The sequence below is a fragment of the Magnolia sinica genome, chromosome 19 (genome assembly GCF_029962835.1).
Source record: "Magnolia sinica isolate HGM2019 chromosome 19, MsV1, whole genome shotgun sequence".
Taxonomy (NCBI): domain Eukaryota; kingdom Viridiplantae; phylum Streptophyta; class Magnoliopsida; order Magnoliales; family Magnoliaceae; genus Magnolia; species Magnolia sinica.
Genome location: NC_080591.1, coordinates 16,510,714 through 16,533,432, shown reverse-complemented (window position 1 = coordinate 16,533,432; position 22,719 = coordinate 16,510,714). Strand labels below are relative to the sequence as shown.

The 22,719-nt window shown below is 42.3% G+C and overlaps 1 protein-coding gene across 1 annotated transcript; it reads left to right on the top strand.

The window, feature by feature from the left end:
* The first annotated feature begins 3,495 nt into the window (after positions 1 to 3,495).
* LOC131234372 (dihydrolipoyllysine-residue acetyltransferase component 5 of pyruvate dehydrogenase complex, chloroplastic) lies at positions 3,496 to 21,169 on the top strand. The gene is made up of 6 exons (XM_058231199.1): positions 3,496 to 4,568; positions 5,571 to 5,762; positions 5,874 to 5,961; positions 20,291 to 20,361; positions 20,486 to 20,569; positions 20,667 to 21,169. Exons 1-6 carry the CDS (start codon positions 3,681 to 3,683, stop codon positions 20,769 to 20,771), a joined length of 1,428 nt encoding a protein of 475 aa, XP_058087182.1. The 5' UTR covers positions 3,496 to 3,680; the 3' UTR covers positions 20,772 to 21,169.
* The last annotated feature ends 1,550 nt before the right edge of the window (positions 21,170 to 22,719 follow it).

Here is a 22,719-nt window from a genome sequence, read left to right as displayed (position 1 = left end):
TGAAGGAGAGTCGAATGCTGCGGGTCAAAGTCGGTTTGACCCGACTTAGCGTTCGGTGCACCTCTGTTGCACGTATGCTATGTCCACTCATCCTATGTAAATGGGTCCCACCGTGATGTTTCGAGCAATCCACTCCATCCGTCCCTTCTTCCAGATAATTTCACGAGTCGAGCCCAAGTTGGCAGCATATCCAGTGATCAAATGGGCCCCGAATCAGAGATTTATAGCCTGATTTATCCGTTGGGCCACTTCCCTAGGAGTCCAAAGGCTGAATTTTGAAGTGTACGGTTAATTTATGGCCCTCAGGGCATGTATGAAGTTTCGACCTGAACGGATAGTGGGAACCCTGTGATCTTTCATTATGAACCAATTTTGGGCCACTTGAACTTCAGTTTCTCGATTTTCGCTGATCTTCGGTGTGTAAATTCGATGATCTTGGTCCCCTGGGGTCCGTCCCTTGCCTTGGTGTCATCAGAGCATTAAATCGCAGCTTTAAACACCCTTTCTTAGTCTCAGTTCGTAATTACACCTTGTATCACCTACACAGTTAAACCAAGCCGTTAAACAGAGTCATGCTCATAAATCCAGGTAATAAATGGGGTCTGATATGCAATATTTGACCCTCAACAGAGGTGTTTCTGGATTTGTTTCAGTGTGTAGTCCTCGGTTTTATGCAGCAACTTCTTTTTATAGTCTTTCCACATCGGTGACAATTTAACGATTATAGCCTCGACTTGGAATGATTCAGAAAGATCGATTTTTATCGTTTTGATTTTGTTTACTATTAGCTGCAGTTCTTGGATTTGGGCCAGCAGCGGTTTATTATCTACCATGCTGAAATCAAAATACCTGGCGATAAGAAATTTGTTGGTACCTTCTTCTTTAGCCTTGTATTTAAATTCCATAGCGGCCCAAATCTCCTTTGCTGATGACGTCTGTTAGTACAGATCATACAGGTGGTCGGAGAGAGCGTTCAGAATGTGTCCTCAACACAAGAGTTCATCTTTGGTTCTTTTGGTGCGGGCAGCTACTTGTTCAAGTGTGTCGTTGTCAGATGCTTCAGACAGTGCTTGCAAATTTGGATCTAATATGTAATAGATCTTCAGCACCGTCAGGAGAAATTTCAGCTTATCTTGCCATCTTGTAAAATTGGTTCCATCGAACTGATCAAGACGTATCAAGTCCTGATTCATCAACTTAATGGATGAAACACTGTCGGCTTCCATCAGAAAAATAACGCTTTAAGATTGTTGGAAATCATACAGATTAATGTATTTTTGTATAATGTGGAAACTGAAAAGTGCAAAATAATCAAAAATTTGGACAGGCTGAAGCACGTCTGAAACGCTGTCCTTAAAGCGTTATTTGCCCTTACTCAAGTGAATTGAATATGCAGATAGGTTATAGGCAAATACTTGTAGGATACGACGAGCCTGGTGTCGGTCTGCGTTCAGCAAACACGAAGACCCACCAATTGGAACTCAATTACACGCTTTCTGGCAGTATTACAGTATAAAGGAAAAAACTCTAAAAGAAGAAGAAAAGAAGAGAAAAAGAGTTTTGACTTCTGCACAGGTCAGTTCAAATCTTCAGCCACTGGTTCAGTTGAACCATTCTAGACCACACCGCTTGTCTGTTCTTTAAGCTAAGGTTTAAGCCTTGCTATATTGCTGGAAACACTAGAATATATGAGTGAAGAGGGGCTGGCTGTCTCAGTTCGTATGGGTTTGCTGGAGTGAGTTGAGATGGTTTGGAAACCCATCCAGGTCCTCCTTTTATAAGTTATGGTGGCTAGGGGGTTATGGTCCAGAGACTTAAATTCCATTAAGTCATTTCTGGTTGTTAGAAAACTAGCTGTTTTATGACCGTTTTTCTGACTGTTGTGCATGAACCATTAAGCTGCTGCATGCTGACTGTTGTGAGACAACAGCTAGCCGTTTTCTAGCTGTTGGGCTAGCTATCCAGCAGTTACAGCTGAACCCTGTACTAATAGCTTAGCTGTTACAGTTTCTGCTGTAATATCTCTTTTCAGTCCATCTAGTTATACTGAGAGATTTTTCCTCAGTCCTTTAGTCTCTTTGCTAACTAGCCACCCGCCATAGCCACTTAGTTACACCGCGCCTCGCAAGTGCGCCACTAGCGCCTCTACAGCCACACTGCCTCACATGCTCACGCCCTCGCACCGATCCCGTGCTCGAGCGCGAGCGCGAGTGTTCCAGTGCTACGTACTGGAACACGCAAGGTCCATAGTCCACGGACTAGATAGGTAAATATTATAATACTCCACATCCTTCATATAAACCATAGGTTTTTCTCTTCTCTTTTCTATGTGGGACTATTCCCTAAAACTCACAGAAAAGTGTTTTTTTAAAAACAACTTTTTATATTATATATTTTTTTTTTATTAAAATATTTTTTATTAAAATCAATATTTTTTGACAACATGTTGTCCATCAACTTTTCCAGATCATTTTATGATATGATATTAAAAAAAAAAATGACTCAATCTACCTCTAAAATGAACCACATCACAGGAAAATAAGAGAACAGCAGGGATTTAACACACACTGTTAAAAACATCCCAAGGCCTTCTGTAATGTTTATTTGCCATCCAACTCGTTGTTCAGGAGGTTACACAAATGTGTATGAAGAAGGAAAAAAAAAAACAAATATCATTTTTTTGCCGAGGAATTTTTAACGGTGGATGTTGAATCATCATTATTTCCTGTGGGGGTCACGAGATTTAAATCTGCCTTATTTTTAGCCACATGCTCTTAAATGATCTGAAAATATGGATGGACGGACGGCATGGATGAAAGACATACATCGGCATGACTAGCATTCGTCGCTCCGCGGAGCAACATCAGAGAGGATCTGATAATCGGAACCATTCATCTCTCGGAGGGTTACCCGGATGGGCCGCATTCCAAAACTCGAGATGAATGAACGGTCCCCAGTGTCCACTGGGGGCATTGAAGCAGGACTGCGTTCGTCCCCCACGGTGGACCGTGGCCCATCATCACATCCGAACAGATCCTGTTCACACCACCTCTGCAAGGCGGAGCTAGCGTAGTTTAGTAGTCCGCGAGACTACTCATAATCACAGCAGTGCCATCTGCTACCTAGAGATCATTCTCTGTTACTGATCATCGAGATCGTTCAGCTGTAGGATCTACCGTTGATAGATCAAAATACAAAAAAGTACTTTCAAGACAATCCCAACCATCCCCCAATTAATGGACTTTTACTGATAAAATCGAGATGCGATCTCTCTTAATCAAAATCATAAATTATTAACACACGAATGAACACACATGATCATTCAGCCATCAGATTCATGCTCTTTTGAACACTGAACGGCCCTGATTACAAATGATGGCCTCTTTACAGGAAAGACATCATTGAAGGCTATAGTTTACGGTACTCCTGCAACTAACCCACCCTTTCCCCTCTCTTCCTCCCTCAAATTCCCCCGCTTAAAAAAAGGCCCACAAACACACCACACCGGTAGGGTGGTTGGGACCTCCGCCTCATTTCGATACTCCCGAGGGACACAACAAAAAGCCCAAACCCAGCATCCAAAACCCCATAAATACAATAACCCTTCTCCCCACCTCTCTCCCTCTCTGCGAACCTCATTCAGTAGTCCTCAGTCCCACCAAAACCTCTCCTTCCCATCCATGGCCGCCCCACTCCACCTCACCACCTCTTTCATTCCTTCTTCCTCCAAGCTCCGCCTTCTGTCTCCTACCCCTGCAAAACCACAAAATTACAAGAATACCATCCGGATCCGCTCTAAGATCCGAGAGATATTCATGCCCGCCCTCAGCTCCACCATGACAGAGGGAAAGATCGTCTCTTGGATAAGATCGGAGGGCGAGAAGCTGGCGAAGGGAGACAGCGTCGTCGTTGTCGAATCCGACAAGGCCGACATGGACGTCGAGACGTTCTACGACGGCTACCTCGCGGCCATCATCGTCGACGAGGGCGGCGTCGCAGCTGTCGGATCGGCAATTGCGCTACTGGCCGAGTCCGAGGAGGAGATCTCCGAGGCCAGATCCAAGGCCGCGGCGGCTTCTTCTCCCTCTGGAGAATCCCTGGCTCCGGCTGTGTCTGCGGAGAAGCCCGTAATTGCGGCACCACCACCGCCGAAGGCGGAGGTTTCTGTTGTGGCTTCTTCCGCGCATCCCGCATCGGAGGGAGGGAGAAGGATTGTGGCGACGCCGTATGCGAAGAAGCTTGCGAAGGATTTGAAAGTGGAGTTGGGATCAGTGGTTGGGAGTGGGCCATTGGGGAGGATCGTTGCAAAGGATGTCGAAGCTGCTGTGGCTGTGGGCACTCCTCCTGCTGCTGCTGCTGCTGCTGCAGGTGCTGTAGAGAGTGTGAGGGCGGAGAGTACGAAAGCAGGGACAGTTGAGGTGCCTGCGGGCATTGAATTAGGAACCGTTGTTCCGTTTACAACGATGCAGGGGGCCGTGAGTCGGAACATGGTGGAAAGCTTGGCTGTGCCGACATTCAGGGTTGGGTACACGATCATGACCGATGCCCTCGACAGTCTATACAAGAGAGTAAGATTCTCTTTTTTCTTTCTAGAAATTTTGATGAAAAAGTGGGTGATTTATTCTATTTTAGTGATTTGTGAAAGAGGAAGTATGTAATGTAATGCTACTGCTAGGCAGGATTCGTTGGAACGCTTTCTTTCGGTTCGCATTCTCTGCAGGTAGGGCCCACCTTTTGGTGATCCTGACTGTTCATCTGGTGGGCTCCCCTGTGGATGCAGTATACTGCGAAGAATTCTCTGTCGACTATTGTATAGCTGGCCTACAAATGGACAGTTCAAAGGGAAATGTAGGCAACAGTCCGTGAGCGACATGAGAATATCAACAAATGGGATGGCTAGGATTGTTAGATGGAGGAGACTTTTGGTTCCTCATCCATCCACATTGTGGCCTCCTGAGGAATGGTAAGTATTGTGTCTACACGAGGGCTTTTTAGCACATCCGTCAACTTGTCACGCGTTTGTGGAATCTGTGCCATTCATTGGGTAGCATATCCTTTGAGCATAATCTAAACCAAAAATCAGAGCTTTCAGCTCAGCACTGTGCTACATTTGCATGTTTTATATGCACAGTAGGTCAATTTTTTCTAACCGTCCATTTTTCTCATGCAAGTATGGCCCACCCTGATGAGCAGTCGTTCTTGTTTGTTTGGCCGGTTCATGCTTGCTGAGTGTCCTATCTACCTAATTGTGCCAATCCTGTATGGGTGTGCCATGTTGGCACATGTGCCACAAAGCCCTTCATTCCTTGGGGTCCACCAGACCAGACCAATGATATTGATCGCTGAAAGCTGGGTCCCACATTTAAGAAAAACTGGCCTGAATGAAAATACCTGTAATTTAAGAAACAGGTAGTATTCTTCTCATTTTTATTGCTTGGTTTCGAATTTTGATCTTTAGAGCATCTCTTTGATTACAGTGTTGTATGAAATGGGTGGCCTTTCATTTCATTCTTTTTGTAGGGTTTCAATTTTGATTTTTAATACATCTGTATTGAAAAAAAAAAATACAGATAAAGTCGAAAGGAGTGACGATGACTGCATTGCTTGCAAAGGCGACTGCTCTTGCTTTGGTTAAGCACCCAGTTGTGAATTCTAGCTGTAGAGATGGCAAGAGCTTCACGTACAATAGCAGCATTAACATTGCGGTTGCTGTGGCTATGGATGGGGGTTTGATTACTCCAGTTCTTCAGGATGCAGACAAGGTTCTTGTTGCTTTTATCTTTTCTTTCTTTCTTTTCCTTCATCTTCCTTGTAATTGCTATTTATAATTTTGTTTTAATTGATAGGGCTTTTGTTACTGATGATTTTCCTAGGTTGACATCTACTCATTATCGAGGAAATGGAAAGAGCTAGTTGACAAGGCTAGGGCAAAGCAGCTGCAACCTCATGAATACAACACAGGTACTGATATTGTGTGCAGGTCTTGTTTTGTGCTCACTCTGTTTTTGGCTATAATACTCTTTGCTTTTATCATGGTAATTCATACTTTTTTCTTTTTTCCTAATTGCTTTGATAAGGCTTATTGTTTGCTTCCTATAACCTGAGCTACTTAGCCATGTTTTGTATCCCCTGGATTACTTTGACCAGGGAATTGTGCTCATTTTAGCCTGTCTTTTAGTATGTCAACTGGTTTAGGAACGTGTCAACTGTCAATTTTGTTGTCAGTTGTCACCCCTAATTTTTTTTTTTGAAGGGCTATGAATAATTTCATTAAAACACTACCTGACAAAAAGCCAGAACAGCAAAAACAAGGACAGAACTTTTAAAGCCACACAAGAATGAGCTGCATTAATATCAACTTGATAAAGCGAGGCAGCCCATTCCACAACATCCCTTTTAGGCTTCCAACAGACTTGGGCGCAAGGCGTCAGGTTGTTGTTGAAACAGTGAGCATTGAGTTCCATCCAAATGTTCCAAAATATGGTCAGGATAGACAGCCTCCAAAGAATCAATTTATCTCTCGACAGGTGCACCCCTATGTTTCCATGCAATATAATTTTTTTTGAAAGATGCTGAATTTATTGTGCCGAAACAGGAAAATAAAAACTAGCCCATTAAGGCCTCCGATCCCTTATACATTGTTGAACTTTACAAATGACATCCAAGGACGAAGAACTTCTATTCTGAAAGCAGCCGGCATTTCTTTCGCCCCATAGAGACCAAATGACTGCTAATAGAGCAACTCTCCACCTGGGAAGATCCTTTTGTCCTAGGACTGCTCGCATGCCATGATCGAAACAAATCAACAATGGAGCTGGGCATTACCCAAGAGAAACCAAAAAGAAGCAATATGTTGCACCGAACCTCCCTAGTGAACCCACGATGAGCTTGTGTTTGACTAATTTCGCATCCTTAAAAACAAAGAATACAGATGTTTGGGAGCACCATGCCTCTCTTGCGAAGGTTGTTAATAGTTAGGATCTTGTTATGGCCTGCCAACCAAGCGAAAGCTACTACTTTCGGAGGAGCTCTATAGAACCACACCATACCACACCACACCACGGTCCACTCCACACCACACCACACCAGTATGGCTGCAAGAATGCTGGGGATCCAAGCTAGAGATACGAGAATAGAAAGATTTAAGTGATTTTGCTACGTTTTTGGTTTTGCAAAATTTTGCATAACCGGATTCTCATGCTGCAGACAGGCTCATGTTGGAGGTTTCGTCATCTTAGGCTGTGGAGAGTTCTTCTCTTCTGGGTGTTTCTGTTGCTTCCGATTTTATCTCTCCTTGCTCTTCTCTGTCTTTGCCAAAGTCGTTGGGGAATATCACTTTCAGCCTTTTTTCGGTTTCTTGGTCCCTGATTGCTAGAACTCTGTCTTCGAGAGGTGTTACTTATAGCCTGAGTTCTGTTATTGGTTCTTTTCCCTTTGCTAGGGTCCCATTGTACGGTTCTGCAGTCTGGATGAGTATGTCTTCTGAAACGTAGGTGGTGTATCATCAATCGGTGTCATCTATGAGGAGTTGTATGATTTCAGCAGCTGTCATTGCCCTGTGTTTAAATAGATCTAGGGGTTTGATGGTGACTTCTTTCCTGTCTTCCACTACAAGCTGTTGTTCACCGTCTGTGATTCGGAGAAGATAAAACCTTTACAGTCTCTCTGGCCTTAATACCCAGAGATGGATGTTGAAAGGATAAAAGTTCTTCATGCATCTTTTGATGATTTTTCTTATTTCTGGCGAGAAGTATGGAATCTCATTTTCTTCCTTTTCCACCCTTACCAAGTTGATGAGCCTGTGTTTGGCCATTAACATGTATTTGTCATCTTTCTGTTCTTCGTCTATATATCCCAAAGGAAGGTAAGGGATTACACCAGGGACTAGGAACATATCTAGCTCTCCATGGCACATTTTTCTGGCTAAGTCTAGAACTTCTGTCTTTTCGTGCAAGAGCTCGTTGTTCGCTTCGAAGGTATCTATCTACCTTTTCGTTGGGTATGCTGATTGCGATGTAGTACCTTGTTCGCTTGTATGTTAATTTCGCTGGGTTGAAGGCCGTTGCTGCTAGTAAGTAAATCGCAGGATTATTTCTTGGGTTTTTTTGAAACAGTTGTGATAGTTCTGTCAGTTCTACGGTCCTTTCATTTTCTTTTCTCAGGTCTTGTATATGTCGTATCACTGATACGATGTTCTGTTTGAAATCTACGACGAGCCCGTTAAAAACGTTATGCCATAAGGCATCTGCTATAATCAGTTCTTCATTTTTTAAATGCTTTCTATGTTTGGCTATATCTGGGAATTGGCAATGTTCTGGATATACTGGATAATATAATCCTCCATAATCCTCCAATTAACCTGTTCTAGGCTATGATGTTATTTGCATTTCTTCTTGGAGGGATAAGTACATCGTTGATGCCTTCTAAGATGGGCCTCTGTATGGTGCTTCTCTTTCCAGGAACAGTTACGTATTTCTCCTCATTTCTATCTTGTGATGTGCTGCTTTATGCGTACGTCGTTTTGCCTCTAGCAGCTAATTCTCGTTCAAGGTCTAAGTCGTTGATCCTTGCGATGCTAGCGATTCTCTTATTTAGCATGGTATTTCAGCCTTTGCCTCGACCTCTACCTCGCATTCCGAAACAGCTCCATTCCATACCTTTATTTAGCATATTTATTCTTACACATGGGTTAGCGAATACAGGTTCTCTAGATATGATGTCGGGGATTATATTTTCTTTCCCCTTTTTATGTATTGCTATGTATTTGAACTTGGATAAGTATTCATGCCATCTAATGAGTCTTTGGGATGACATACCTCTAAGCTTGCTCTCTTTAAAATGGATAACGTAAGTGGAGTCTGTGATTATTGTGAAGAGCTTTGGTAAGAGAAAGATCTCATACTTTCGTAATCCCCGGATGACAGCTAAGAGTTCCTTCTCACGTGTAGTGTAGTTCTTTTTGGCTTTGTTGAACGATCCAGATTTAAAGCCGCAGGGTTTCTTTTCTCCGGTGATGTAGTGGGTAGTGTAATATGCAACTCCCCATTGTTCGTTCGATGCATCGGTTTCTACAATGAAATAATCTTTTGTGTTTGGTAGATCCAGAGGTGGGATATTTTTTATTTTTTTATTTTTTTACTTTGATTTTTTCTATGACTTCTTCGTCGTACCTACTCCATTTGAAGGGATTGGTGATTTCAGTTTTTTGGAGTTTGCTGTTTAGTCCTTTTGTAAGGCTTGCTATATTTTAAAGGAAGTTTCGAGCTACGTTTAGTATCCCTAAGAAGGATTGGAGCTGTTTTCTGCCTTCTATTTTATTGGGAAATTTCTATTTTATTGGGAAATTCTAGGAGCTTCTTTGTGATATGTTCTAGTAGCCTTATTTTTCCAGCCTTGATTTGGAAGCTGCGGAAGTCAATGCTGTTTTGCATTAGCTTCATCTTTGACTCTGATATTATGAGTCCGTGATCTTTAAATTCTTTAACAATCTTTCTAAGATGGTCAATGTGTTCTTCTTCTGTTTTGCTAGCTATAAGAATGTCATCTATGTAGACTAGGCAGTATCCTTGGTGTTTTCTAAAGATATTGTCCATTCTTCTTTGGAAGACTTGGGGGGCATTTTCGTAGCCGAATGGCATAACAAGCCATTCGTATTTTCCCTGTGGTACGCTGAAGGCTGTCCATTTTACAGATTTGTCTTCCATTCGGATTTGCAATCGAATTTGCTAAACCAGGACTTATCTTCTATAAGCTGGATTAGATTATCCTTGTCGGGAATCATGTAGGAGTCGTCTTCGCAATTTTTGTTTAATTCCCTGTAATCTATGACCATCCATCATAATCAGGTGGTACCAGATTAATGTGACAGTTCCCCTCTTCAAATGGCTAGCATTTAAGCCCTCTTAAATGCAATTGTAATCGGTTCTTTCCCTTTGGTAGACAATACCCCTCTAAGACTTTGATTACATTACAACATTACAATTATGCTATTATGCTTGTACAATGACTAAACTACTCGCTGAATTTTCTATCATCCAATGGCACTGAAATTTCAGCATAGTTCCATGCCTCTACAATGTCAGTTGTCTTTCCTTGGTGTGGCTGCTTGGTAGGTAGAAGCTGTCCACATACCGAGCATAACTGATCAGGCTACTGGGGTACTTGATCATTTCCAAATCAAACATCTGGATAAAGATGTTCATGAACATGGGGTGCAAAATCTAAGTACATAGTCTCATATTTCATGGATGTGAAGTGTGAAATTTATCATAGGAGATTTTGTAGGCTACATCGATCAACAAAGTACTAGGGACGGGGTGCAGTTCCTCCACCCATTCACCTAGTAAGTAATCAGGTTGGATTCACAAAAGCATGGTCATGAATATATCTTCCTGGATTTAGCTTTGTTTTAGCTTCTTTCCTAGCATGCTTCTAAACCAGCAAAAGATGTTTGCATGACCTTGAGAACGCATACCAGAGTAGTGCCACCTTATGTCAGCTTCTTCACATATTGCAAGTAGTAAGGGCAATAAATCTGATACGCACTAGAGCCACCAACTTAATTGGTTATATCGTATATGTCCTCGTCAAAGTTTAGTGCAATCTAGACTTGAATATCTCCAGAACTTACAAGTCTAAAGATAACACTTACTGTACAATTCAACTGATGTTGATGAGTGCTCACCACATCACAATTGTGGTACCCATTGGTTTAAAAATCAGACCGGACCTCGACCCATTTATGTGAGAAATTGGTCCAAACAGCTCCATCCTGTTTAACCCTTAAATATATGTATAGTTAAAATTGTATACGCAAATGTGATGAGAGTGTCAGTTTCTGTTGGCTGCTCAAGGGTCTTAGTAATGTTTCTTTCTGGGTTTTTATAAATTCTTTTCATCTTAAATAAGTAGGTAGATGCTCATATCACTGGTGCTAGCTTGTTGAACCTGTAAAGAGTTTGGTCATGGATTTGAATCCCTCACCTCTTTTTAAGTTTTATTAAAAGAAAGTTGAACTGCTGGTTCAACCAGGTAAAATGCCCAACACATACTTGTGGACCAGTTGGACTGGACAGGTTGAATGGTTCCTTGCCCAAAACGGTTTTCTAGGTGAGCTGAACTGCTTCCTTGGCCAGCACAGGTCTAATATGGTTCAAACATCCAGTCTGGTGCAGGTTTTATAAAAACAGTGGTGGTACCAGCTACTGCACATCATGCTAGAAGGTTTCTGTCCTACAAATTCTAGCCGTGTCACACTAGCTCATGTGTATGTGCTCTGCATGCTTCGGTGAGGAGGCACACTTAAGATGGGACCCATCATCTGTGATCATATGTGGCATCCATTCGAGTCCCACCGATGGAAGACAGCACTGTCAGAATCCATGATCTGCATGATCATCACATCTCTGACTATTCCTATGAGCTATCTGCTGGAGACATGGAATTTGACATGGCCATATCAGCAGATAGTATAAAGCTCATCAGTGTCAGTCGATAAATATAGTCATGCATTGTTTGAAAGACAATGGATTTTATTAAAAGAGGAAATGAGCTGCCAAGAACAAACACCCAAAGCAACCTCAAGATAGGAAGCGGAGATGATGAGGGATCATCAACCCAGACAACCCGAACCACAACCAAAACCCCTAACCAATCACTCTACTCTCAAACTTCATTTTGATACACCCTGCAAATGCTCTCACATTTGAAGCCCACTCAAACACTCCCCTTCAAGCCTTCAGGAAGACCAACTTTGGTGACTCTGCTTTGTAACTAAGTGCCCTGTTTTGCTGTTCCTTGAATGTTGTTCACATTCTCATGAACGTCCACATGGATATTCTTCTAACATTGTAGTGGAGCCTGGACCAAGCTTCGATTAAAGCCACTATCCACTCAAGGCTGGTCCAAAGAGTTCCAAGAATCACGGTAAGTTTCCCATGAAAACAGGTGGTGGAAGAATAAGTGTTCTATCAATTCCCTGTTCATATTCATCTGTTTGCTTGTTCAGTGATTGACCTGTAAGGTCTTATCCTTGCCAACAAGCCACCAGAATACTATCTCTCTAGTCTCTAGGAGATGCCTAAGTGAAATGTAAAATGACTTGACCAAGAAGCACCCAACTTCACCAGTTCCATGTATCACTTTCACCTTTGGTGAAAAACTACTAAGATGCTCATAAAACTTTGAGATTCTTCAGTCTCCTGTTATGACTGTTGAAACGACGGTGTCAGAATCACCCGACTTCCCATGACAGGTAGTGGAGCCTTCCAATACAGCAGAGAATAAACAAAGTACAAAATCTGGTTACACACTGTAAGTTCTCCCAAAACTGAGTTCTCAGTGCATCCCTGGTACGAACAGGGTTAGCCCTGAAGAAGTTACTTTTCCTCTCTAATTTCCAAAAGCCTGATTGATGCGGACACAAGCGCATTCAAGGTGTACCAACGAAGAAAGCGCCAACCACAAGTGCCGTCCTTGTGGATAAGCGACTATTGAGGAGCTGAAGACCTTTCACATGTGATTGGACATATAGAAGACCCCACTCAGGGAAGACACATGTAAAGGAAGATTGGAGAAGGAAGACCGAGCGCTTAAACTTTCCCGTACTTATGTTATTTGCGCGTTTTTGACTTAGTTAGGGGTCTTTTAGTAATTTTATGTCTTTATTTGCTTATTCTAGGGGTATTTTAGTAATTTTATGTCTTTATTTGTTTATTTAAGTGGGCTAAAGCCCTAAACTCGAATTTTAACTATTGATTAATGAAAAGCAAACCCTTTGGTTGCCTCCTTCCTCTCTTTCCTCTAATGGTGCTTGTTCTCTTCCCTTGATCTTCTTCTTCTAATTTCTTCTTGTGCCCCTCCAACTTCTTCAAGGTAATAATTTTCTTCCTTCTATTTTTCAATTTTGGCTAATCCTTCTTCGATCAAAATCTTGAGAACTGATCTAAACCCTAAACCCCCAAATTCTCAAATCCCTAATCCGAGAAACTTCTTGGTTCTTCGGACTAGTGATCTTCATTGATCGATTGGGTGTGACCATGCAAGATCGGGAGGTCTCATCCCTCGCCGGATCCAACCTAAGTAGTAATTGAATTCTATAATCCATGGTTGTAGTGATGGCCACTCCATTGCATGTTTCCTTTATGATTTTCTCAGTTATGATGATTACTGTTAGAATTTTAGATCATTTATTCCTTTTATTTTCGCTGTTTAATTATGTCGATGAGCATGCATCATAATTAGGGCTGTCCTGCGTCAAATTTGGTATCAAAGCCTAGGCTTGCATGGTTTTTGTCTAGATCGAGTTATCAAATTAGGGTTTTGATTTTTAGGTTTAACTTAGGAAAGTTCCAGGTTTAGAAAGTTTTCAATTTTAGAAAGTTCCTAATCTGGAAAATTTTCATATTTGAGTTGTTTCCTGTTTCAACTTAATTGTGTCAGTTCATAGTAGTTTTGCATTCATCGCATTCATCTTGAAAGTCATAACACCTAGTAGTCTAGTTAGGTAGAGTTTGGTTCAAGTCTTCATTGTATGCCCACGAGAAGAGGTAGAGGTTTCGGACTTCAACCTACCATGAATAACGAGCAGTTATCTGAGCAACTTGCTCAATTGATACAAAAGATAACCGCCCTAGAAGCGGGTCAAAGGCGTGAGTTTGCCCGCCTTGAGAACCAAATTACCACTACCATGACTAAGGTGGAGCAACTAGAGACGTCCCAAAAGGAAAACCCCGCTGTAGGGGAAGATGCGCACTCCTAAGTGGAAGGAATCATTGAAGAACGTGCTGCCACACGTGGTGGTAATGAGGATAGAGATCGTGGTAACGGTCGTGGTGTGGTGTGAGAGGCACGAGCCACATGTGGTCATCAAGACCGCTATGATTCAGATGAGCGTGCGATGAAGAGTGTGAGAGTTAAGGCCCCGAGTTTTGATGGGCGCTTGGATCCCAAGGCGTTCCTTGACTGGGTTGCTGACATGGACCACTACTTTGAGTGGTATGGCATGTCGAAAAACCTTCAAATGCGGTTTGCTAAGATGAAGCTTGTGGGTCAAGCCAAGCTCTTCTAGACCAACACCGAGCGTAGGATAGAGAGAGTTGGTAGAGCCCCTATCACACATTGGTATGAGATGAAAGAGAAGTTGAAGGAGAAGTACCTTCCTCTCTCATACCGTCAGAAGCTCCTTGACCAATGGCAATCCTTACGCCAAGGGTCAATGCCTACTGCTGACTACATCGCTAAATTTGAAGAGTATGTGATGCGATGTGATATCCGAGAAGACCCTCTAGTAACGCTCTCGCGTTTCAAGACGGGCCTTTGTGCGGATCTTCAGCGTGAGCTTATTACTCGGCCCTTAACGGACTTAGATGAAGCATATCAAGTCGTGCAGGAGTTAGAGCAATATCTGAAGGCTCCTGTCGTTCGTCGTTTTGAGTCTCGAGACTCCAGTGCTAGATCTAGTTCCCAAGGAACTAGACCTAATATTTGTAGTCAACTTAGGGCACAGGCGACCATTCCGCCTAGGCCTAGGGAGGACAAGGGCAAAGGGGTTCTTGGTGCCGGTCCTAGTAACATGAGCCAAGTGAGGTGCTATGAGTGTGGCAACCTTGGCCACATGTCTAACCAGTGTCCTACGAAGAGCCGTGGGAGAGCCTTAGTTATAGGCGAGTCCCACGAGGGTGGAGATGACCAGGGTGATTATGAAGTTGAAGAGTATCACCCTGAAGGAGGACTTACTGATGAAGAAGAAGTAGATGGAGAAGCAACGCTTGCAGTAGTCAGGCGTGTGTTAGCTCAGTCTAGAAGTAGTGTTGACTGGCGTCGAAGCACTATCTTCTACACTATTGCCAAGTGTGGTGAAAAGAATTGTAAGGTGATAGTGGACAGTGGAAGTTGTCAGAATGTGATTTCCACTAGCATCTTAGATCGCTTAAAACTGAAATCCACACCTCATCCAGACCCGTATAAAGTTTCTTGGGTTGACAAGACATCCCTACCTGTCACCCAGCAATGTCTAGTCCCCATCGAGTTTGGGTTATACAAAGAGTCCCTGTGGTGTGATGTTTTACCTATGGATGTGGGACATGTTATCCTAGGTAGACCGTGGCTATTCGATAATGATGTCACGATCTTTGGCCGTTCGAATGCGTGTACTTTTATGTATAATGGTAAAAAGATCAAACTTAATCCCATGCCACCTGAGAACACACTAGGGAAGAAGAAGGATGAGAACGCAAGTGAGCCTAGAGAAATGGGGAAATCCAAACCTAAGTCTTTACATATAATCAGCGCAAGAGAGTTTGAAAAAGAGGCTAAGGAGGATTCTATGGTGTATGCCCTTGTGGCTAGAGAAATTACACCTGAGGTTCCATCAGAGTTGCCCTGTGAGGTGACCTCGGTCCTGAAGGAATACAGTGATGTATTTCCTGAAGACTTACCGAATTAGTTGCCACCTATGAGGGACATACAACATGCCATTGATTTTGTCCCAGGGTCTACTCTACCGAACCTTCCTCACTATAGGATGAACCCTGCAACGCATGCAGAGTTGAAGAAGCAAGTTGATGAGCTTCTGCAAAAGGGTTTCATCCAAGAGAGTATGAACCCATGTGCCGTGCCTGCATTGTTGACGCCAAAGAAAGACGGCACGTGGCGCATGTGTGTGGACAGCCGTGCCATAAACAAAATTACTGTCAAGTATAGGTTCCCTATACCTAGACTTGATGATATGCTTGACATGTTGGCCAGGTCCACTATATTCTCTAAGATAGACCTCAAGAGTGGATATCACCAAATCCGTATACGCCGAGGAGATGAGTGGAAGACGGCGTTTAAGACGAAAGATGGGCTGTATGAGTGGTTGGTCATGCCCTTCGGCTTGACTAACGCACCCAGTACTTTCATGCGGGTGATGACACAAGCTTTGAGGCCGTTCATGGAAAAATTCCTAGTGGTGTACTTTGACGATATTCTTATTTATAGTACCACTAAGGAATTACACCTTGAACATTTAAAGAAGGTCTGTAGTGTCCTTAGGAAGAAAAAGTTGTACGCTAATCTTAAGAAATGTGCATTCATGTTTACCCAAGTTGTGTTCTTAGGATTTATAGTGTCATCTGAAGGGATGCGCGAAGACCCTGAAAAAGTCAGGGCCATAGTTGAGTGGCCAGAACCAAGGAACATTCATGAGGTGCGAAGTTTTCACGGCCTAGCAACTTTTTATCGTCGGTTCATTAGGGGTTTTAGCACGATCATGACTCTCATTACCGAGTGCATGAAAAAGGGAGAGTTCGTGTGGTCTAAAGCCGCCGTCAAGGCTTTTAAAGAAATTAAGGGCAAGATGGTGGAAGCTCCTGTCGTGCGTCTACCTGACTTTTCTAAAGTCTTTGTAGTAGCGTGCGATGCGTCTGGTGTCGGTATAGGTGGTATGTTGAGTCAAGAAGGACACCCAGTGGCCTATTTCAGTGAGAAACTGAATGAGGCAAAACAAAAATACCCCACTTACGACAAAGAATTTTATGCGGTAGTGCAATCCTTGAGACATTGGCGACGCTACCTCCTACCGCAAGAATTCGTTTTGTTTTCTGACTATGAGGCTTTGAGATATTTGCATTCTCAGAAGAAACTTAACCCAAGGCATGCTAAGTGAGTAGCGTTTCTTCAGGAATATTCGTTTGTTTTGAAACACAAGGCCGGGGTTGAAAACAAACCAGCGGATGCCCTTAGTAGGAGAGTGGCGTTGCTCAACTCCTTGAGTGTTGAGGTAGTCGGATTTGAGTAATTGAAAGATGAATACCCCATATGTCCTGATTTTGGGGGTACTTACGCGTCGCTCTCTAGTGACCAACATATTATGGGTGAATATGTTCTTAAAGATGACTTTCTTTTCAAGGGAGACAGACTTTGTATTCCCCGTATGTCCCTTCGTGAATTCCTCATCTGGGAGCTTCATTCAGGAGGGATAGCTGGCCATTTTGGTCGTGATAAGACTATTGCCCTCGTGGAAGATCGTTTCTATTGGCCAAGCCTCAAGCGAGACGTAGCCAAAGTTTTAGGGCAGTGTCGAACATATCAGCTGGCAAAGCAAAGAAAGCAAAATACTGGGCTGTACACGCCATTGCCAGTGCCACATGCTCCGTGGTAGGACATTAGTATGGACTTCGTGCTCGGGCTTCCCAATACTATAAAAAAGCACGATTCCGTTTTTGTCGTTGTGGACCGTTTTTCTAAAATGGCGCATTTCCTCCCATGTTTGAAGACGTCAGATGCGTCTCATGTTGCTCGTCTCTTTTTTGATGGTGTGGTGCGTCTCCATGGGTTACCTAAAACCATAGTGTCTGATCGTGATGTTTGATTTACTAGCTATTTTTGGAAGACACTGTGGCACATTATGGGAACTCGTTTGCAATTTTCTACTGCTTACCACCCACAAACAGATGGTCAAACTGAAGTGGTAAACCGTAGCCTTGGAAATCTTCTACGTTGTCTAGTGGGTGAACATGTTAAGACTTGGGACCTAATTTTACCAACTGCTGAACTTGCTTATAATGGGTCAGTTAATAGATCTACAGGGTTGAGTCTTTTTGAAATTGTAAGTTGTTATAAACCTAGAATGCCCATAGATCTCTTACCTATGTCTGTTACCCAAAGGTCTTCTGAGTCAGCCGATGCATTCGCACGCCATATTCATGATTTGCATACACATATTAGACAGCGGTTAAATAAGAGCAATGATGATTATAAAGTTTCAGCTGATTCTCATCGTAGAGTGCAAGAATTTCAAGAAGGAGACTATGTAATGGTGCGAATAAGGCCAGAGCGATTCTCTCAAGGATCTGCAAAGAAATTACAAGCGCGTAATGCTGGACCATTCAAGATATTACAAAAGGTTGGGTCCAACGCGTATCGGGTTGACCTTCCACCTGAAATGAGCATTAATCCAACTTTTAATGTGGAAGATCTAGTCCGTGCCCATACTCCCATTGTTGATACATCGTCCCTTTCATGGCCTTTTTCTGAGTTTGCTACCCAACCCCTTCCACCTCCTCCTCCACCCATTACCTATAAAGAAGCAATTGAGGAAATCTTGGATGACGAGATAGTATCCACGAGAGATGGGGGTTTCCAAAGGTATCTTGTCAAGTGGAAGAACAAACCATCGTCTGAATCTACGTGGCTGTCGGGCGACGCATTGTTGGGTATTGATCCAGATCTACTCGAGCGCTACAAAAGTTTCAACTCGTCGGAGTCGAGTTTTTCTCACCCGAGGGGAATTGATGCGGACACAAGCGCATTCAAGGTGTACCAACGAAGAAAGCGCCAACCACAAGTGCCGTCCTTGTGGATAGGCGACTATTGAGGAGCTGAAGACCTTTCACATGTGATTGGATATATAGAAGACCCCACTCAGGGAAGACACATCTGAAGGAAGATTGGAGAAAGAAGACCGAGCGCCTAAACTTTCTAGTACTTATGTTATTTGCGTGTTTTTGACTTAGTTAGGGGTCTTTTAGTAATTTTATGTCTTTATTTGCTTATTCTAGGGGTATTTTAGTAATTTTATGTCTTTATTTGCTTATTTAAGTGGGCTAAAGCCCTAAACTCGAATTTTAACTATTGATTGATGAAAAGCAAACCCTTTGGTTGCCTCCTTCCTCTCTTCCCTCTAATGGTGCTTCTTCTCTTCCCTTGATCTTCTTCTTCTAATTTCTTCTTGTGCCCCTCCAACTTCTTCAAGGTAGTAATTTTCTTCATTCTATTTTTCAGTTTTGGCTAATCCTTCTTCGATCAAAATCTTGAGAACCGATCTAAATCCTAAACCCCCAAATTCTCAAATCCCTAATCCGAGAAACTTCTTGGTTCTTCGAACTAGTGATCTTCATTGATCGATTAGGTGTGACCATGCAAGATCGGGAGGTCTCATCCCTTGCCGGATCCAATCTAAGTAGTAATTGAATTCCATAATCCATGGTTGTAGTGATGGTCCACTCCATTGCATGTTTCCTTTATGATTTTCTCAGTTATGATGATTACTGTTAGAATTTTAGATCATTTATTCTTTTTATTTCCGCTGTTTAATTATGTCCATGAGCATGCATCATAATTAGGGCTGTCCTGCGTCACTGATGCTCCATAAATAATCTTGCATAGGATTAGGCTCCTATGATGTAAAAGCAAGCAGTAATAGTTGGGTGCTTTGTAACTTGGATGCAGTGTTAAACATGGATATTGGGTTTCAGATATGGCGACTTTTATAGTCAAGAGTCAGTGAAACATTCAATGTAAATATTCAAATGTGAAATATTGCATTTAATATTAGTTTTTAATTATTTATATGTGATATATCTAGAAATAACTGTAATACAAAACTAAGAAGAAAATCAATCATTTATACATAAAACATGCTATCCCAAAAGTAAAAGGCAGGTTGTATTTAAACACAAGGAATCAAGCTTTTAAATGAGCCATGTCTAGATGTGTTGGACACATGGGCAGACATCTTCCAACACAGCATGAGTTTGATTAAGTACCATGGACGGTTACGTTGGTTTGGTTTGCGTTACATGTAGGCAGGCATGAAAAACTAGGAAGCTACACCCCAAAATCCCAGCATTAACCATGTTTTCTTTTACTATTGTCATTTCCTGATTTCGTTGTGGTAGGTCACCTTCTGATCTGGTCTAGGTACTTCTCTAGTTTCAATTGATATCAATCAGGGGAAAAGTCCCATACTGTCAAGTGTGCATAACACTCAAGTTGCTGTGGGTCCCTCAATGATATGTTTGTGTGGGATCCGAACCTTTCATTGAATGCACAGCATCATGATACGCGCTAAAAATCAGCTGGATTCAAAAGTCAGGTGGGCCATACTACATGGAATAGTGCAAAATCTGCCTAAAACATCTAAAATCATGTTGTGGGGGCCACCTACGTTGGAATGACCTAATTTCTGGTATGCCCCTCCATCCAAGTGCTTGCACACAATGAACAGGTTGGATGTCATTTAAACATCATGGTGGGCCCCACAGTGACACCTACAGTGGGCGTCCCCTCTCCACTTTCTCTGGTGCGGATTGGGCTGATTTTAGGTCTCTGGGCCTAACAACATGCGGTGAACATGATGGACAGGTTGGATGTCTGGAACACATGGTGGTAGGCCCTCTCTGCTTTACAATATGGGAAGCTCACAGTGTCGATTGAATGTGATCGATTCTAAAAAATCACAAACATAATTGATATTTGATAAATCCCATTGGGTGTTTCTCATAATGCCATCTTGTGGATTTTGTAGGTACATTCACTCTTTCAAACCTTGGTATGTTTGGTGTTGATCGCTTTGATGCAATTCTGCCTCCAGGAACTGTAAGTAGTCCATACTGAACTGCTTCCATTTGCAAGGTCCATTGAACTAAGCAAGTTTAGAAGTTGGTATCCCCTCTTCAATTGAGAGTTTTGACTGCCAAATTTGCAATGGACTGTTCTGCAGGGAGCAATCATGGCCGTTGGAGCATCCCAACCAACTGTAGTTGCTACCAAGGATGGCCGGATTGGTGTGAAAAGTCAGATGCAGGTGAGAAACATTCTACCTGATTAGTTATTTGGAGGCCTGGAACCTCCAGCCTTGAGCCTTCCACAAACTCACTTGGGGAAACTGTGAATGCTTGCAGGTGAATGTTACTGCAGATCATCGTGTTATATATGGTGCTGATCTGGCTTCATTCTTGCAAACTCTAGCGAAGATCATTGAGGATCCAAAAGATCTCACTTTCTAGTCTCTGCTTCAAGGCCATTGAAGTCTTCTTGAATCATTTGTTGAGATTATATCTCGCAGGTATTCATCCATAGTCAGTGAATCTCGTCAACGTTGATGCACCACAACCTCAAATACAAGTAGACCAGCCCATATTAGTTGTCTTATGAATTGAAATTCAGGCCTCGACTTGTTGGATTAGGAGTTTCACCATATCCACTTTGTAGGATTTAGGAGTGGAGCGGTGAAGAGATGGCACTTCAGTTTTGGTTTTTGCAATTTGTTTGTCTGATGCTCCAGACATCTGTAATTTTATTTTTGTTTTTGCAGTTTGGTTGTCTGATGATCCAGACATCTGCGTTGCTTTATAGTATGTATGAGTACATCATGTGGTGAATAATTTTGCGAATCTTATTTTAATTCTCTTTGGCAATTTTGTCTGTTCGTGGATGGTTTTGCTTCTTCAGTTTCAAATACAGAGGTTATTGTTGCAAAGAAGATAAAAATGAAGACAAACCTTTACAGGAATGAAGGGGTATTGACAAACCACTGAGGTTGTCATGGCTTAGAATTTCAGGGACCACAATAATTTATGTTGTTATAGAAGAGTTTATTTTACTATTAGACCGACTAGATGTTTCTTTCTATTATCTGTCTGTAGGAGTTGTGTATTGCAGCTAAAATTGATAATATTCCCACCTCATTTTACAAAAGTCGATCAATGAATCTTGAGTCCAGATTCACAATCATTTGGTAGGTCGACTGATTAAGCATATTGGTGCATTAGAAGAATGCCAGGTATTCAGGAAGCATTGCTTCTTTTTTTTTTTTCTTTTTTCTTTCTTTTTCTATTTCCTACCATTGACGATAGGTGGTTCTCATAGATAAGGTTCCATGGAGGATAACAGATATAAAAGAGTTTTTGGTTGAAAGTGGACAACTATGTTCAAATTCAGATTGGGAGGATGTTTGTGTTGTAATACTGAGAAGGCAATCACCAAAGTTCCTCTCTTGTCAGGATTTATTTGGAAACTTCGGCTTAGAACCCATTTATCATTTGTTGGCAGCTGGTGGCTGACTGGATCAATGAAATGGTTAATGGCAGGTTCTGAGTGAAAATTTGGTTTTGCAGGATAAAAATACTTTGGAATATATCTTTTTATTAAAACCATTTGAGAGTGGTCCCAAGCATGTAAACAGACCCCTACACGCTCATTGGGACAGCAGTTGCAGTGCTTCCATGAAGAATCATTGCATATATTAATTTGAGTTAGAGAAACTATGAGGCGATTAAGGTGAGGGGAGGTCGAAGAGACGATTTGTGGCACTTGTGTAAATGTTGAACAATTGTATGTGATCCAGGCGATTCATTAGGTTGAGGACTGTGAACATGCATTGTGCCAAAGGATGGTCTACTTCTCAGGCAGCTGACATGTCATCTTCATCATCATCATCTAAGCCTCATCCTAATTAGTTGGAGTTGACTACATGAATCTTGTTCCACCATTGCACTTAATCAAGGGCCATAACTTCAGTTAGATCATAGATCATCAAGTCTTTTCTTACCACCTCCATCTATGTCCCTTTGGGCATTACCCTTGCCCTTTTAGAGCCTCCAACTTGCACCAACTCACTTCTTCTAACTAGCGTGGTTTTTGGTCTTCGTTGCGCATGACCAAACCATCCAAGTCTACTTTCTCTCATCTTGTTATCTATTGGTGCTACTCGAATGCATTCATTTTTAATTTTATCATTCCTTATTTTGCTACTCGTACATCTCAACATCATTATTTCAGCTACACTCTTCTTATGAATATGTCATTCCTTAACTGCCCAACATTTTGTCCCATGAAGCAAAAGCTCGAATTGATAGAGTGTGACAAATTAATCCCCTTATTTCATAGCCCAAGCCCTACATCCCATGGGTTAGGACCTCGCTCAGTGTGAAAATGTCCATGCATTAATCACCC

What these genes read in the sequence shown, in the direction of transcription:
- LOC131234372 (XM_058231199.1), top strand. Translation starts at nt 3,681, where the DNA reads ATGGCCGCCCCACTCCACCTCACCACCTCTTTCATTCCTTCTTCCTCC. An exon ending in TCGACAGTCTATACAAGAGA is followed by an intron (nt 4,569 to 5,570) that starts GTAAGATTCTCT and finishes AAAAAAATACAG; the next exon opens with ATAAAGTCGAAAGGAGTGAC. An exon ending in CAATTCTGCCTCCAGGAACT is followed by an intron (nt 20,362 to 20,485) that starts GTAAGTAGTCCA and finishes ACTGTTCTGCAG; the next exon opens with GGAGCAATCATGGCCGTTGG.